General features: G+C 47.8%; 1 protein-coding gene across 1 annotated transcript in view; it reads left to right on the top strand.

The window, feature by feature from the left end:
• Positions 1 to 15,433, top strand: part of Coro1c (coronin 1C) — a 72,037-nt gene that overhangs the window by 51,522 nt on the left and 5,082 nt on the right. Inside the window, exons 4-8 of the mRNA XM_069994659.1 lie at positions 8,626 to 8,755; positions 10,746 to 10,927; positions 11,813 to 11,932; positions 13,622 to 13,726; positions 14,865 to 15,010. Of these exons, the coding sequence (XP_069850760.1) occupies positions 8,626 to 8,755; positions 10,746 to 10,927; positions 11,813 to 11,932; positions 13,622 to 13,726; positions 14,865 to 15,010 (683 nt within the window). The remainder of the gene's footprint in view (positions 1 to 8,625; positions 8,756 to 10,745; positions 10,928 to 11,812; positions 11,933 to 13,621; positions 13,727 to 14,864; positions 15,011 to 15,433) is intronic.

Genomic DNA, 15,433 nt, shown 5'->3' with positions numbered 1-15,433 from the left:
TCCTGGCTTGTTTCCAGTTTTTAAGTTGTAAACTTTTATCAGGTGATATTCCCTCTTCCTGATTCTTTTGGTCATGGGGCTTGAACGTCAGCCTAGATGCTGTTCCTGAGCTCTTTTTTTTCAAAGCTAGTGCTCTATCACTTTGAGCCACAGAGCCACTTTCAGCTTTCTGTTGTTAATCGGAGATAAGAGTCTCACAGACTTTGCTTCCCCCTGACTGGTTTTGTACCATGACCCTCAGATCTCAGCTTCCTGAATAGCTAGGTTATAGGCGTTGAGCCACCAGTTCCCCGCTTCCTGATTCTTTAGTGACCCAGTGTCACATCTCACGTAGGAAAGAGGAATAAACTCTGGTTTTCATTTACCCAGTTTTCAAGGAAGTGGTTGGACTCTTAGGGACTGGACTCTTAGTTATCCTCAGAAAGTGACCAGTCAGGGTTATTTTTCTTCCTTTCATTTCACTTTGATGTCAGAGATTTGAATATATTTAACGGGTTCCAATTTGTTGTATTTCCTGAAGCTCAAAGCTCAGTTTGTCCTGTCTTTGCTAATGAGAACGTCTTCAAGATTTTGAGGTCATTTGCAGTGACCCCACGATTTCAATGGTGGTTTTACAGCTTCCTTGTCTAAAACATTAAGGTGTTTCAGGCTTACCTTGGACATCTCTGCCCAGTCCTTGAAGCTGCTGTTTCTTTCAGAAGACCTTGGTGTCTCTGAATTAGAATATGGTGTTTCTACATCTTGGCCTGGGAGCTATGGAGTGTCAGCATTACAACAGGGTGATCGTTGTTTAAATGAGTAAGTAAAGGAACTGGAGAGTGAATGTATGTTTAAAGATTCAAGGCCTTGTGTTATTTTAATATCTAGTTCGCTTCAGGCCTGAGTTTGCTACTGTCTCTTGTCTGCTTTCCTTTTGCTCTGAGAATCCTGGTTCTCAAGGCGCACAGGGTAAGTTAGAACACTTTGCTCTATGATCGTTGCTTTATCGTATTATGCATGCCATGCATGATATGATGAGCCATTGGCTCACAGTGCAAATGTTGATACCATCCCCAATAGATTTCCTGAAAATTATTGTTAAGTCAAAAAGTCCCCTCTGTACATGACCTTTATAATACCAACAACAACAAAAAGAAGTAAAACACTTAGGGCTGGAAGTGTGGCTCAAATAATAGAGCACCTGCCTGGCAAGTGAAAGCCCTGAGTTCAAACCCCGGAGGAAGCGAGGGAAATCTCAAAACTTCTTTCATAAATGGAGGGAGAATGGATACAACCATCGCTGCTTCTCATGCTTTGTCTCTGCTCTGTCCTTGTGGCCCCAGCTGAAGCAGATGGGTAGATGTTGGCAGATCATGGCCTTAGTAAACTGGAGGGCTGCCATTATTTTCAGCCGGATGCGAGAACATCCCTGTGCTGCTGAGGCCAGGCGTGGGGCCACCTGACAGGGGAGAGGGGAGGGGCTGCGGGGCTGGGTGCCCGGTGCCCGCCTAGCCACTGGGACCACTCCTAGGCCTCTGCTTAGTTAGGGGCTGCTGTTTCCACTTCTTCCCAACCTCTTGGCCTTCTTTCTTCCTTTCAGCTTCTCTTGTAAAACTTGCTATGAATCTTTGTACCTTGAAATAGAAAGATAGAAATAGACATGATGTTATGATTCCTCGGTTTTTCAGTTCATTCAGATTGTGTCTGGGCCACTTACCAGTGAGGGTTTGACCTTGGTAGAGAAGATCAGTGTTCATCTTTGATTTGTGGTCCTTTGGGAGACAGCATGATGCGGTGCTCTGCCCAGTGGGGGCTGCTGGGCCGCGGGGCCTGGCGCTTCTGGAGGCTGGAAGCTGTGCACTGCTCTGCAGCTGCTCCCAAGTGTGCACGCCTCCGTGTGTGTCCTCGGACCAGCTCCTTCCATTTCCCTCTGCAGCCCTCCCTTCGCTTTTCAAAGACTGGCTTTTGGAGAGGGTAACTCTTTATGGCTGGAGCCCGAGCGCCTAGCCCAAGTAGCAAGTTCATGGTGGGTGATTAAAAGAGGAAAGCAGGGTCTGGAAACATTTGGCGTGTGATTTACATTTGATGGCTTGAAAAATAAAGCCATCAAACTCCCTGCACTTTACTACTCAGGAAGCCGCAGGCTGCGAGTTCCTCTCCTCTGCTGCTGGGGCTCTCTGGCGCTGCCCTTGTCCTCATGTGCTTTCACGTGGGAAACGGAGGCCGTGAGGCAGCGGTTCCGAACATGTGCTTGAACTTGTTTTTTTCCAGAACCTCAGTGGGTTTTCAGTGATTGATTCACTTTTTCATCTGGAAGCCCTTGGGACTGATTGTGTTTTTGTCCTTTCTTTCAAAACAAAACAAAACATCGCCATAGTAATGTTTGATCCAAATGGAACATTTCGGAAACACACGGCCCTGGTTTCTGTAAGCGGGCAGGGCAGCAACCGTGGGGCTCGGCTGCCCGCCGTGGGTGCCCTGCACAGCGGTGTTTTCTGTTAGAGTGCCAGACTGTACCAGAGCGCAGAGACTGACTGTCTGGCCACGCGAGTTGGCCTACACGCATACAGTATCCTGCATGTAAATTAGTATTAATTAGCTAGGTAGGTTGCTGAGTTAATTTGAAGATAGGACTCAATGGAAGAAACCTTGATGTCTGTGGGACAGGGGCAGATGGGACAATGGCGGTGACACTAAGGGCACGAAGAGTTGGTCATGAGACATGGCAGACAAGCTTCAGCGAGCTGTGCCAAGCCTTCTGGGTGCGATTGCATTTTTCATCTTCGCAGCCGTGCACACCAAGGGAGGAGCGCGGTCCACGCCACAGCCGAGGAAACAAAGGCCCAGAGAGTAGCAGCTTTGTCAGAGGTCATGCAGCCGAGGAGTGTGTGCAAAAGCTCGTCTCTCTAACCCCAAAGCGAGGGCTTCTCCCTACTTCTGCTGTTTCCCATTAGCACTGGGCTGGGCAGAATGTTCTAGTGCATTTCACCCTCCACTCACCCCCGTGTAAATACAGGGGCTTACCTCTGTGCTGTCCCTAGTGGCACACAAGGAAACTGAGGCTCCCAGACGGGGAGACCCTGCTTCGTGCCAACATGGCCATTCTGTCCCAGCTCTCCCAGGGGCCAGAGTACCAGATCTAAAACACACACACACACACACACACACACACACACACACACACACACACACACACACACACACACACACACACACACACACACACACGACTGGCCGTACACAGAGGAGGAGCCCTTTGTTGTCCTGGACACGCTGCAGGAGGCCAGGCTGCAGTCCAATTTGGCAGGCATCACCAGGAAGGGCAGAAAGCCACGTAATGCCAGGCTGTGAGGATGGGCCCGTCCACATCAGCCCGGGGATGAGTGTGCTTAGCGTGGAAAGCCCCACAGCTTCCCCGTGGTGCACGCCTCCCAGCAGGCCAGAGTTCACAGCCTTCTCTGCCACTCCCCCCCCCAGGCTGATGTCCGCCCGGCCTCTGGGTTGCTCTCTTGCCTGGTGCCTTTCTCTGCTGGCCTCTCTGCCAGCCTCTCCGGGGCATTGTTTCAATGCTGCCCCGGTTTCTTAGAAAACGGCTTTATACATCTGTGCTGCTTGTTTTGATTTGCTTCCTTTCTCCTAACGCTTCATTCTCAGTGGTGGGCTCGTAGGAGCCTTCTCCTGGCTTGGCTGGCAGGGCAGCCGGGAGCACTGCATTTTCATTGAACGCTTGGCCGAAGCGGGCAAGGCACTGGTTACTCAAGTCCCGTTAGCAGCTCTAGGAGGTATAGGCAACGCTTCTTCATCTGTGTCTGCCCAGGATCATTGCAGTGTAAGTAGTCTGGGCAGGATTTGAACCAGGGTCCACCTAGCTCCAGAGGCCGCCTTTAACTCTCTACAGCCCATCACATGGTATCTTTGATTTTCACTCTTCCAGAAGCCTCTGCTCCAAGAACTGCCCTAGCTCAGGGCCTCTGTGTGGTCACTGGGACCAGATCTGCTCAATAATGTGTTGCATGCATGTGTGACTGAGGCAGAAGAAGCATCAGCCAGTGGAGGAGCTAGCTCCGAGCTGCCTCACTGTGAAAGTTGTTCTGTGTCTTGCTCCATAATTAACTTGTTCTCTCAATTCAAACTAGAGAGGGCTTCGGGCTGGCTGGGAAGGTGGCTCAGTGGTAGAGCACTTACTTGCCTTGCATGCCTGAGGCCTTTGGTTTGATTCCTCAGCATCACATAAGCAAACAGAAAAAAGCCGGAAGTGGGGCTGTGGCTCAAGTGGTAGAGCGCTAGCCTTGAGCTGAAGAGCTGAGGGACAGCGCCCAGGCTAGAGTTCAGGCCCCAGGACCAGACCCAAAAACAAACAAAAAAACAAACTAGAGACGGCTGAAGGGGAGGCTAGAGAAAGGGAGAGGTGAAGTCTCATTACAAACTCTGCTTGTGCCTCATATTTAAGGGCAAAAATGCCCATTACATATAACTAAAAACTACCATGGCTTCCTGCTCCCGTGGGGTTTAGAAACCCGGCATTTACCTGGTCAGTGGGGCAGAGGTTTTGCAGTCCTCCGGCAGTCTGTGGTTGTGGCGCCATCTGGCGGTGGCGGCTGGTGTCACCACACTTCCTGTTAGAGGCATGGGTCAGAGTCATCTTGCAAAATGCATTTCCTGTTGAGTCACTAAAGTCCCATTTCATAACTTTTTCTGCTGACTTCATGCTTTGATCAAATTAGTAGATTGTTTTCTGTGTCCACAATTTCAGTTCCGCTTTGTATTTGGATAGTCAAGTGAGGTGTGGAGCTGTCTTTGCTAATCATAAACCTTGGAATCATAACAGTGCACACTGGGATGAAAGCAGACCTGTCCTGCTGGAGGGAAGCCATTTCCCACACCCTCTCAGGGGAGGGGGGAACAGCTTCCTGTTCACGGCAGAAGGCGCTGTGCTCTGGGTGAGGGGGAGGGGAGGAGAGGCTGTTACCTCCAGGCAGCTTTTGGTTGAGGATGGGATAGGGGCCATCAGGTGACCTCCAGGCTTGAATGAATCAGAACTTTCCCCCTTACTCTTAAAGATAACATCCATTTCTTTCTTTCTTTCTTTCTTTCTTTTTCTTTCTTTCTTTCCTTTTCCCCCCACTTGAGATAGGGCCTAACTCTGTCACTCAGGTTGCCCTGGAACGCAAGATTTTCCTGCTTCAGCCTCCCTAGTGGTGGGATCACAAGTGTATACCACTAGGCCCAGCTATATTCTGTGTGTGTGTGTGTGTGTGTGTGTCTCTCTCTCTCTCTGTCTGTCTCTCTGTGTCTCTCTCTGTGTCTCTTTCTCTATCTCTGTCTCTCGTAGGAAACAACTGAGCTGAACCTTAAGAACTCATCTAATCTAGAACTCTGCCCTCCACTAAGCAATTGAAAACAGACACTGCTCTGTCTCCTTCAAAGAGCCTACAGAGGAAAATGCTGTTTCTCACTTATTCCACAGATGAGTGACTTTTCACTAGCAAGTGCTAATTTTTTCATGAACTAGTTAGTTCCTTTAAAAAAAAAAAATCTTCCTGTGGGGCTCGGCAAAGCGGTTCAGGTCTATAATCCCAGGTACTCAGGAGATGGAGGCCAGCCCATCATAACCAGTGAGCTAGTTGAAGTGGTTCATGCCTTCACGCCAGCTGTGTGGGAGGTATGAATAGGAGGGGATTGAGGTTCATGGCACAAACACAAGCAAAATGGTCTGAGGATGTGGCTTCAACGGTAGAGTACCTGCCTAACAAACGTGAGGCTCCCCCAAACATGACAGTAAATTTACTTGTTTTAACCTTCCTTTGTAAAAGTACTATTTAATATCTGGTCTTCTGGGTATTGTGGCACTACTGAGTTTTCCCTGTAACCCCTTCTTCTAAGATGGGGTTTCTACTTCTTGAGCTTTAAAATCTCCACCTTCTATTGTTAAATCTAAAGTCTCTCCCGTATCTGCCTCTGCTCCCTGCCCCCAGGTTCACCTACATGTTGTCACCAATCAGGACTTTTTTTTTCTTTTTGCCAGTACTACTGGGGCTTGAGTCAGGGCCTGGGCTCTGTCCCTAAGCCTCTCTATGCTCAAGGCTAGCACTCTACCACTTGAGCCACAGCGTCATGTCTGGCCTTTTCCGAATAGTTTTATTGGAGATAAGAGTCTCCCAGACTTACCCGCCCAGGCTTTGAACTGCAATCCTCAGATCTCAGCCTCCTGAGTAGCTAGGATTACAGGTGTGAGCCACTGACACCTGGATAAGAGGATGTTTTTATGAGCGGTCTTCTTGAGATATAATTCACATAGAAGTATTCATTTTAAAATGCACTCGGGGAGTTTTAGGATATTCACAGATACACACAACTGCCCCACAGATACCTTGAGAAATTCTTGTCATTCCTAGAAAAACCCTGGGTTCTTTATCTGTCATCCCTTCCCCTGCGCTAAGCACTCAGCTGTCACATCTGCCTTCTGCTCCTCTGGATTCCCACGCCAGGCATCTTGCCACCATGGGAGCCTACAGCAGTGGCCTGTTGGTGTCTGATGTCTTCCACTCAGCAGAATGCTTTTAGGGTTTCCCCAGGTAGCCTGGACCAGCGCTTCTGCCTCATGGCCAAATAGTAATCTGTGGCATGAGTACATCACATTTTGTTTATTCATTATCAATAGACAGGTTGCTTCTATCTTTTGACTTATAAAAAATGTAAACATCCATACACAAATCTTTGTGTGGACATACATTTTCATTCCTCTTGGATTCCTTGGGAGAATTGTCAGGTTACATAATAGCTTTGTGTCTGTATTCACGTGAGGAATTTAACTGCCAGTGTTTCCCAAAGTTTCTTTTCTTTTCTTTGGGCCTGGGCGCCGTCCCTCTGCCCTTCAGCTCAAGGCTAGCGCTCTACCACTTGAGCCACAGCGCCACTTCCAGCTTTTTTTTTTTAAATCAAGGCTAGTGCTCTCCCACTTGAGTCATAGCTCCATTTCTAGCTTTTTGGCAATTAACCAGAGGTAAGAGTCTCATGGACTTTCTTGCCTGGGCTGTCTTCAAACTATGATCTTTAGATCTCAGCCTCCTGACTATTTGTGCACCTTGCAGAGATGTCTAAGTGGTTTCCTTGCCTTTCCTTTCCCTCCCTCCCTCCCTCCCTCCCTCCCTCCCTCCCTCCCTCCCTCCCTCCCTCGTTCTTGTGTCCCTTCCACTTGCTTTGCTTGTTTGACTGCATTCTCACCTGAGCCCTGCCTCTAGCCCAGCGTTTTTATGGTTATTTTGGAGATGGTTTCACATGAACTTTCCTGCCCATGCTGGCTTTGAAGTATGATCCTCTGCTCTCAGCCTTCTGGGTAACTAGGATTAAAGGTGTGCACCACCAGCTTTCCTTGCCCACTTTTAGTTGGGGGTTATTTATCCTTTTGTTATTGAGTTCATTATTTCTAGATTTGGGGGAGGGGGTCAGTCATGGGGTCTGACCTCAGAGCCTGGGCACTGTTCCTTAGTTCTTTTGCTTAGGCTAGTGCTCTACCACTTTGAGCCACAGTTCCATTTCCACTATTTTGGTGATTAATTGGAAAAAAGAGCATCACAGACTTTCCTGCTCAGGCCGGCTTTGAACTGTGATCTTCATATCTCAGCCTCCTGAGTAGCTAGGATTACAGGATTACTGATGCCTGGCTAGTTTTTTTGTTTTTGTTTTTGTTTTTTTATAACACTATTGGGTTTTGAACTTTGGGCCTCCCACTCTAGCCCTGCTTGTTCTGGTTATTTCTGAAATAAGGTCTCACATTCATGCCCAGGCTTGCCAGGATCTTGATCCTCTTAGTTACACTACTTGTGTAGCAGGGATGAGTGTCACATCTCACCACACTTTCCCCTCTAGGCTAGCCTAGAACCACAGTCTTCCCAGTCTGCTACAGCACACGGCTAACTATTGGTTTATTTTTGAGACAGAGCATTGCTGTGTAGCCTGGGTCAGGCTTGAATCCAAGATATTTCTACCCTGGCTTCCTAAGTATTGGAATTACAGGTGCAGATCACCATGCCTAGGACAAGTTTCTAAATTTTTATGAAACCCAGTTATCTGGTTTTGTCTTTGTTGATATTTTCTATAATATATGTTTATAAATATTTTCATTTCCAAACATAAAATTATAAAAAGTTGTTTTGGAAATTGCACCATTCCCTTAAAAACTACAGGTTTCAATAAGACAGAGTGTGTGCATGCACACAGGAGTATATATGTCTGTATGCACGTGTGTGTGTGTGTGTGTGTGTGTGTGTGTGTGTGTGTGTGTGTGTGTGTGTGTCACCCAGCATCTTGTGTTCCTCACGGATCTCCCCCTAAGGCTTTTTGCCCCAGTGCTCCTTCTCATGAGTGCTGGGAATGTTATTCTAACTGGAGAATTTAAAATAAAATCCCAAGTAATACCAAATGAAAGAGGACAGGTGACACGTTGTAGGCCTGTTCTGATTTTTACTGTGTTACATCTTGAGACCGTGTACCATCATTTCACAGTGAAATGTGAGGTGCCTTTCATCCCAGCACAGTATCAGTGTGCTCCAGAAGGCAGAGCAGGGCTTCAGGCGGCGTGATTGTAGTAAAGGTGAGGACAGGCGATCCATTTCCTGTGGCTCCTCAGCCTTTCTTTCCCAACAGGTGTGGCAGATCCCAGAAAATGGACTTACCCTTTCCCTGACGGAACCTGTGGTGATTTTGGAAGGCCACTCAAAGAGGGTCGGCATCGTGGCCTGGCATCCGACGGCCCGCAACGTTCTTCTTAGTGCAGGTAGGGGCTGGCAGTCCTTCTGTACCCTGCCTGGGCCTCTTGAAGTCCTTTGTGTGGGTGGGGGTGGGGGTAACTGGTGACTGGTGCGCATGTGCTATGGTCTCAAAGCTGAGCCTTAGCGCAGAACAGTGAACTACACCTATGGCGGTTACCTGACACCCAGAGGGGGATTGGGACACACTGCCTTAAATGTTCTGATCATTCCAGAAGACAGTTTTATCTGGGTGTACCTTAGTTATTTAACAGTCCAGTTTGGGAGTTTCCACTGTCTAAACAAATGCTTCACAGACCGTTGTGTCTGTCTCTTCCTGAGCGCACTGGCTTCTCACTGGAGTGTTTTCTGCGTTTATCTTACAGAAATCTTGTCCTTTGCCCAAAATTCAAGATTCTATTTTCTTTCATAGAAGCAGCATAGCAGGCACTCGGGGCTTGGGGGTGATGGACAGACAAGCTGTGTCTTGCTTGTGGCTCCAGGATTATGGATTGTCATCAAAACATTTACTAAGTATACTTAGATGGATGCATTATATATAGTATGTTACACCTTAATACCACTGACTTATTTTACAAAACTATACTAATATTAGTGGTAGGATTTCTAAGGGTTTTATCCTTGCCAGTAAAAAGAAAGGGTGTAGGGAGGGACAGGCCCGTTTGATTAAGTCCAGTGCAGTTAGCTCATGCCTATAATCCTAGCTACTCAGGAGGCTGAGATCTGAGGCTCATGGTTCAAAGCCAGCCAGGGCAGGAAAGCCTGTGAGACTCTTATCTCCAAAGAACCACCAGAAGTGGCGCTGTGGCTCAAGTGGTAGCGTGCTCACCTTGAGCTGAAGAGCTGAGGGACAGCATTCAGGCCCAGAGTTCAAGCCCCACGACCAACAACAACAACAACAACAAAAACTAGATTTAAAAAAAGATTAGATTAAAAAATTAGGTTAAAAAAAGATATTACTGTAGGATATGCTGCTTGAGGTTTAGGGTTTTTTTAAAATCACCTTTGTCCATCATTCTTGGGAACTCTTTCAATGTTGTGTTGGGAACCTCAGTCTGATAGAGAAGAAACTCCCAGAGGCAGAATTCCATCACGGAAATTTCCTGCTGAGTAAATCATCTAGGCCAATATAGGCCATCTGGAGACTATCCTCCCCTTTACAGTTGCCTGCACTGTGTGTGTGTGTGTGTGTGTGTGTGTGTGTTTTGTCAGTCATGGGGCTTGAACTCAGGTCTTGGGCTCTGCCACTGAGCTCTTTTGCTCAAGGGTAGTGCTCTACCACTTTGAGCCACAGCACCACTTCTGGCTACTTAGAAAATGGCTTTATTGGCAAAAATTCATTTTTCATGTGCCCTTCTCTGATTTTGCTTCTTCCCGAACTCTAGTGTCCTGTGAAGGCCTTGGGGTGACTGTAATTGGACGGCAGGGTGGGGTTAATGATCCTGAAGGGCCATGAGCCTCTCTGGGGCTCGGTTTCTGAATACACAGACTCTTTCATGGATTGCACTTGTCATGGGACCAAGCCACTCCTGGCCTACTTTTTGACAGCATGAAGATCTGTCATGTCCCCTCCTCTGTTGTCAGATGTCACAGCGTTGCTCATGCCCAAAGCCTGCCATCTAAAGTTCCTTTGGGAAGAGAGAAGAATTGGATTCTGTGCTTGTTTTCACTAGGGAAGGAAACTTGAAATGACTTGGGGCCACCAGCCCAATTAGCCATCAAAAAGTAGGATTCTGTTTGAAGTAGATTTGTGTTGTTTGGGGTTGGTTGATTGGTTTGTTCCAATGAAGCCAAACTTAACAGGGTGCAGGTTTTCTTTTACAGTCTGATTCTGTAAGTCTTTTCCCATTGTTACTTTGGACTCAAGTAAGCAGCGCCCCTGTCCTCAGCACCTGCCTTCCCGTGCATCTGCTTTGTCCTCGCGATGGCTCACAGTTTATCCAGTGTTTGCTGTGCAGGTGTTTCTCATCTCTCAGGGGCGTGGTTTGCTCATTGCAGGCTGCGACAATGCCATTATCATCTGGAACGTGGGGACAGGGGAAGCCCTGATCAACCTGGACGATATGCACTCAGACATGATCTACAACGTGAGCTGGAACCGCAATGGCAGTCTCATCTGTACCGCTTCCAAAGACAAGAAAGTGCGAGTCATCGACCCCAGGAAACAGGAGATTGTTGCTGTGAGTATTGTCTGGGACAAACCCCAGTGCATGTGGCACACGAGTCGCGCTGCGTTCGCCCCGCTCAGTGGGCCTTGCTGAGCACAGGTGCCAATGGTGAGTGAGGAGAGAGACGGGTTCAGGCTACTGGCTGTTCCCTGTCACTTTTCTTTCCAGATTCCACTCTGCTCACTCAAGTGGTGGCCATGTTCATGAAGGATCAGTTTTGATCTGTTCACTGGCATCCTTAAGAGTTTACAAGTTTGGTCCAGCAAAGCCTGACTTCATTCCTGGCCTTGCTAACCGTTGACTTAATTCCTCACCCTGTCTCCAAGAGTATTGTCTTGGTACCTTTCAGAGCTGTGTGGGGTTCTCTATTCAGGCCTCACAAAGAGGTGGACATGGGATCTTCAGTCGGAGTTTAATCCCAGCATGCCTCACTTCTGCCAGCCATACTCTAGGGCCCTTCCTGATATGTGATGTGTTTGACAGCATGACTTCTGAATAGAGGTTCGGGCCTAGTGACCACTGGTACTTGCCTGGCCCAAGGTTGGGAACTCCTGCCCTCATTAAACAAGGAGCTTAGGGAAGGAGGCTGGGCTTCTGTGTGAACTGTGATGGGGTGAAACTGTGGACTAATTTGAATCTAAAGAAGCACACCCTTGGCAGAGCCTTGAGCCCCCTGTGTCTGAGCTGCATCCTGGTGCTCTTGCCTGCTGGTGTCACTGTCCGCTAATGGGTGGAGCTGGTTAGCACTGAGGTCTCACCTAGGAGACCACACATGAATCGAGAGGAGGGGGCTGAAATTGGGTCTGGTTTGGGGTGGGGGGGTTCCTATGCACCTTCCCCTTGCAGTCCAGGTGTGTGAGATATGATAGACCTCTTCACCTCTCTTCCCTCTCCCAGGAGAAGGAGAAAGCACACGAAGGAGCCAGGCCCATGCGAGCCATCTTCCTGGCTGATGGCAACGTCTTCACCACCGGCTTCAGCCGCATGAGCGAGCGGCAGCTGGCACTCTGGAACCCGGTAGGCCCCTTCCCAGCCCTCGGCTCTGCTCCTTCTCTGTGCTCCAGGCAGGGCTCTGGGCTGGGAAATGGGTTTCAGGGTTCTTAACTGCTGTCAAGTGCTCCTTCTCCTGGAGACTCACTGGCGACTCTATGCACAAAAATGCATTCTGGGTGTTCCCCAGCAGCGTGTGTCAACTGTGCTTTCAGAAAAGAATGGACAGAGAATCCAATATTTTAAACTTGGGAACTAAGTTCTGCACTTAGTTGTATTTCACAGTGAATGATCAATCAGATGTCTAACTAAACAAGAGCTGTGGTTGGTGACTGGGACTAACAGGTGGAGAACTCCTGGGTGGTGTGGATGATGCATTCCACACACATACGTGTGTGTGTGTGTGTGTGTGTGTGTGTGTGTGTGTGTGTGTAAGAGAGACAGACAGAAGGAGGCAGCTTGTGGTGCTGCCCTTTGTACTGACTAGACAGTTCTGGAAGATGGGATGGCTTTTATGTTCTTGTCTCTTCATTTTTTACAAGTATTTGTTCTTATTTATTGATTTATTGATTTATTTATTGTGCTAGTACTAGGGCTTGAAGGCAGGGCCTAGGGTGCTGTCCCTTAACTTCTTCAAACTTAACACTGGTGCTTTACCACTTGAGCCACAGCTCTACTTCTGGCCTTTTGTAGTTAATTGGAGATAAGAATATCACAGACTTTGGTGCTCAGGCTGGTTTTGATCCTTGGCCCTTATGTTTCAACCTCATAAATAGCTTGGCTTATAGGCGTGAGCCACCAGGCTCCTGGCTAGTTATTTACATTTGCTTTCTTACTTTTGTAGCATGTATTATTATGATAATCATGATATATATTTCTATATATATATTTCTATATATCATATATATATTTTTTTCTATATATCATATTGTATACTTGCAATGACCTATATTTGTTTTACAATAAAAACAAAGTATTCCTAAGAAAATGAGAAACAGCCACAAAGGAGAAGGGCACCATCACATGGACGCACACCAGTGTGTGCATTAATGATGTGTCAGTGCACACAGTCTTCAGTGAGCTTGATATCTAGTGTTTACGTGTATGAAGATTATGTGTACATTGTTCAAATTTTAGATTTCTCTTAGAGGAAAATCACTCCCTTAATCCATGAATATATAATGAGGTTATTACAAAAATTTGTCTTTTAGGTCTGGGAAGGTGGCTCAGTGGTAGAGTGCTTGCCTTGCATGCATGAGTCCCTGGGTTTGATTCCTCAGCACCACATAAGCAGAAAAAGCCGGAAGTAGCATTGTGGCTCAAGTGGTCGGATGCTAGCCTTGAGCTGAAGAGCTGAGGGACAGTGCCCAGGCCCAGAGTTCAGGCCCCACAACCGACCAAAAAGAAAAAATAATTGTCTTTGAGATTAGATTATAGGTGGCTCATACCTATCATTCTAGCTACTCAAGTGGCTGAGATCTGAGGATCTCATTTCAAAGCCAGCCCCGACAGCAAAGTCCATGAGACTCTTGTCTCCAGTTAACCACCAAAAAGTGGACACGGAGCTGTGGATCAGGTGATAGAGCACTAGCTTTGACTGAAAAAAGCTAAGGGGCAATGCCTAGTCCCTGAGTTCAAGCCCCAGCACTGGCACACATACACACAAAAAGAGTTGACCTTTATAAACATGCGCACATGTGTACATTTTGTTTTCAGAAAAACATGCAAGAACCGATTGCACTTCACGAGATGGACACGAGCAACGGGGTGCTGCTGCCTTTCTATGACCCCGACACCAGCGTCGTGTACCTGTGTGGAAAGGTGGGCTGTGGACTCAAGACAAGTGCCTGCCTGGCCCCCAGAGACTGAGGAGAGGGGACCCCGTGTTGTAGCACCCGCAGGTTTTAATTTGTCGGGGAACTTGGTCATCTCCAGCAGAGATAAAAACAGTTTTGGCGTTTTAAGTCTTGCAGGCTGGTCACGAATAGCAACCTGTGCTTGATGCTCTGGCCCAAGCCGGGGTTGGGCCTAGCTGCAATTAGAACAGTCAACTGCATGCTCAGGCAGTCCAGTGCACAGAGGGGCATTCTGGGTTCAAAATGAACCCAGGATATGAAAATCATATCCTAGCACTTCACGATTAGTGGTTTAGATCTGAGTTCACACAAGGAGGAAACGCATTTTGGGAATTCAGAAAACAACTGGTACGAAAAGCTTGCCTTCTTCTCCATTGTTTTAGATCACCGGAACAAATGGAGAATATGAGAACCAAGAGCTCTGTGAGGGCATAAAACTGCCCCATTCTTTTTGTCTGTGTGAGTGTGCGTAAGCGCATGCACATGAACACGCACATGTCCTCTCCCCCAGGCAGGGTCACCCTCAGTGTGCAGGCTAGCGTGATTATGTGACAGTTCTTTATACTTGGATTATGATAGGCCTCGGGCTTCACCTTTCCAAAGAATTTGACCACTCTAAGCAAGATCATCATAGAATTTTCCACAGTGCAACGAGACAGTACTTGTTCTGAGTTTTAGGCTACTCACAAAAAGGGACATTTCTAGTTAGAAAACTGTCATCTTCTCTTGTCCTCTGGTTGTCTGGTGTTGATGTCTTGGTCTGTGAGCAAATCCTAAGGTCCCAAACCTCACTCCGGTCAAGTCAGATCATCGGCACACTGGTTCATCAGGGGCATTGCTGTTGTCACCCTAACTTTGACCTAGTTTCTAGGCTCAGGATAAAGGAAGAGCCCTGAGGAGGCGGCGGAGGCTGTGCACTCGTGGCTGATAATGGGGTTAGGAGGGAAAGAAGCTGTCATGTGTGTAGGCAAGCCTCTTGTGAGGGAGGAGCGAGGTCAGCTCCAAAGTCCCACCCCAGGACTGCTGGATATGGAAGAGAGAGATGCCTTGCTGAGCGAGGCTTGTCGTTAACGGAACTCAGGCCTGCATCTGCTGTCTTGCAGGGTGACAGCAGTATCCGCTACTTCGAGATCACAGACGAGTCCCCGTATGTTCACTACCTCAACACATTCAGCAGCAAGGAGCCGCAGAGGGGCATGGGCTACATGCCCAAGAGGGGACTGGATGTCAACAAATGTGAGATTGCCAGGTAAAGAATATTCTAGCTGTGGTGTGCCACCCGTCTAGTGAGTGCTGGAGCAGTATGCCTGTCAGTAGTTACTCGTTTACTGGGGTTTGCACTGAGAGCCTTACACTCTTGCTGGGCTTGCTTCCTATGGCGGGTGCTCTTCCACTCAAGACGTGGTTGCCAGATTAGCTTTTTGTTGGTTATGTTGGAGATGGTGGAGTCTGGTGGGCTTTTCTGCTTTGGTCACAGCCTTCTGGATCTCAGCCTCCTGAGTAGCTGGAATTATAGGTTGTAAGCCACTGCTGTCCAGTTAAGAGAGGGACTTTTTTGTTTTTTGGTAGTACTGGGAATTGAACTTGGAGCCTTGAGCTTGCTAGGCAGGTGCTCTACCACTTGTACCATGACTTCTAGCCAGTACCAGTAATTCTATAATGCAAGGCTTCC

The sequence above is a fragment of the Dipodomys merriami genome, unplaced genomic scaffold (genome assembly GCF_024711535.1).
Source record: "Dipodomys merriami isolate MVZ:Mamm:240054 unplaced genomic scaffold, mDipMer1.0.p SCAF_45, whole genome shotgun sequence".
Taxonomy (NCBI): domain Eukaryota; kingdom Metazoa; phylum Chordata; class Mammalia; order Rodentia; family Heteromyidae; genus Dipodomys; species Dipodomys merriami.
The sequence above is the reverse complement of the archived record's forward strand: the minus strand, read 5'-3'. Positions and strand labels throughout refer to the sequence as shown.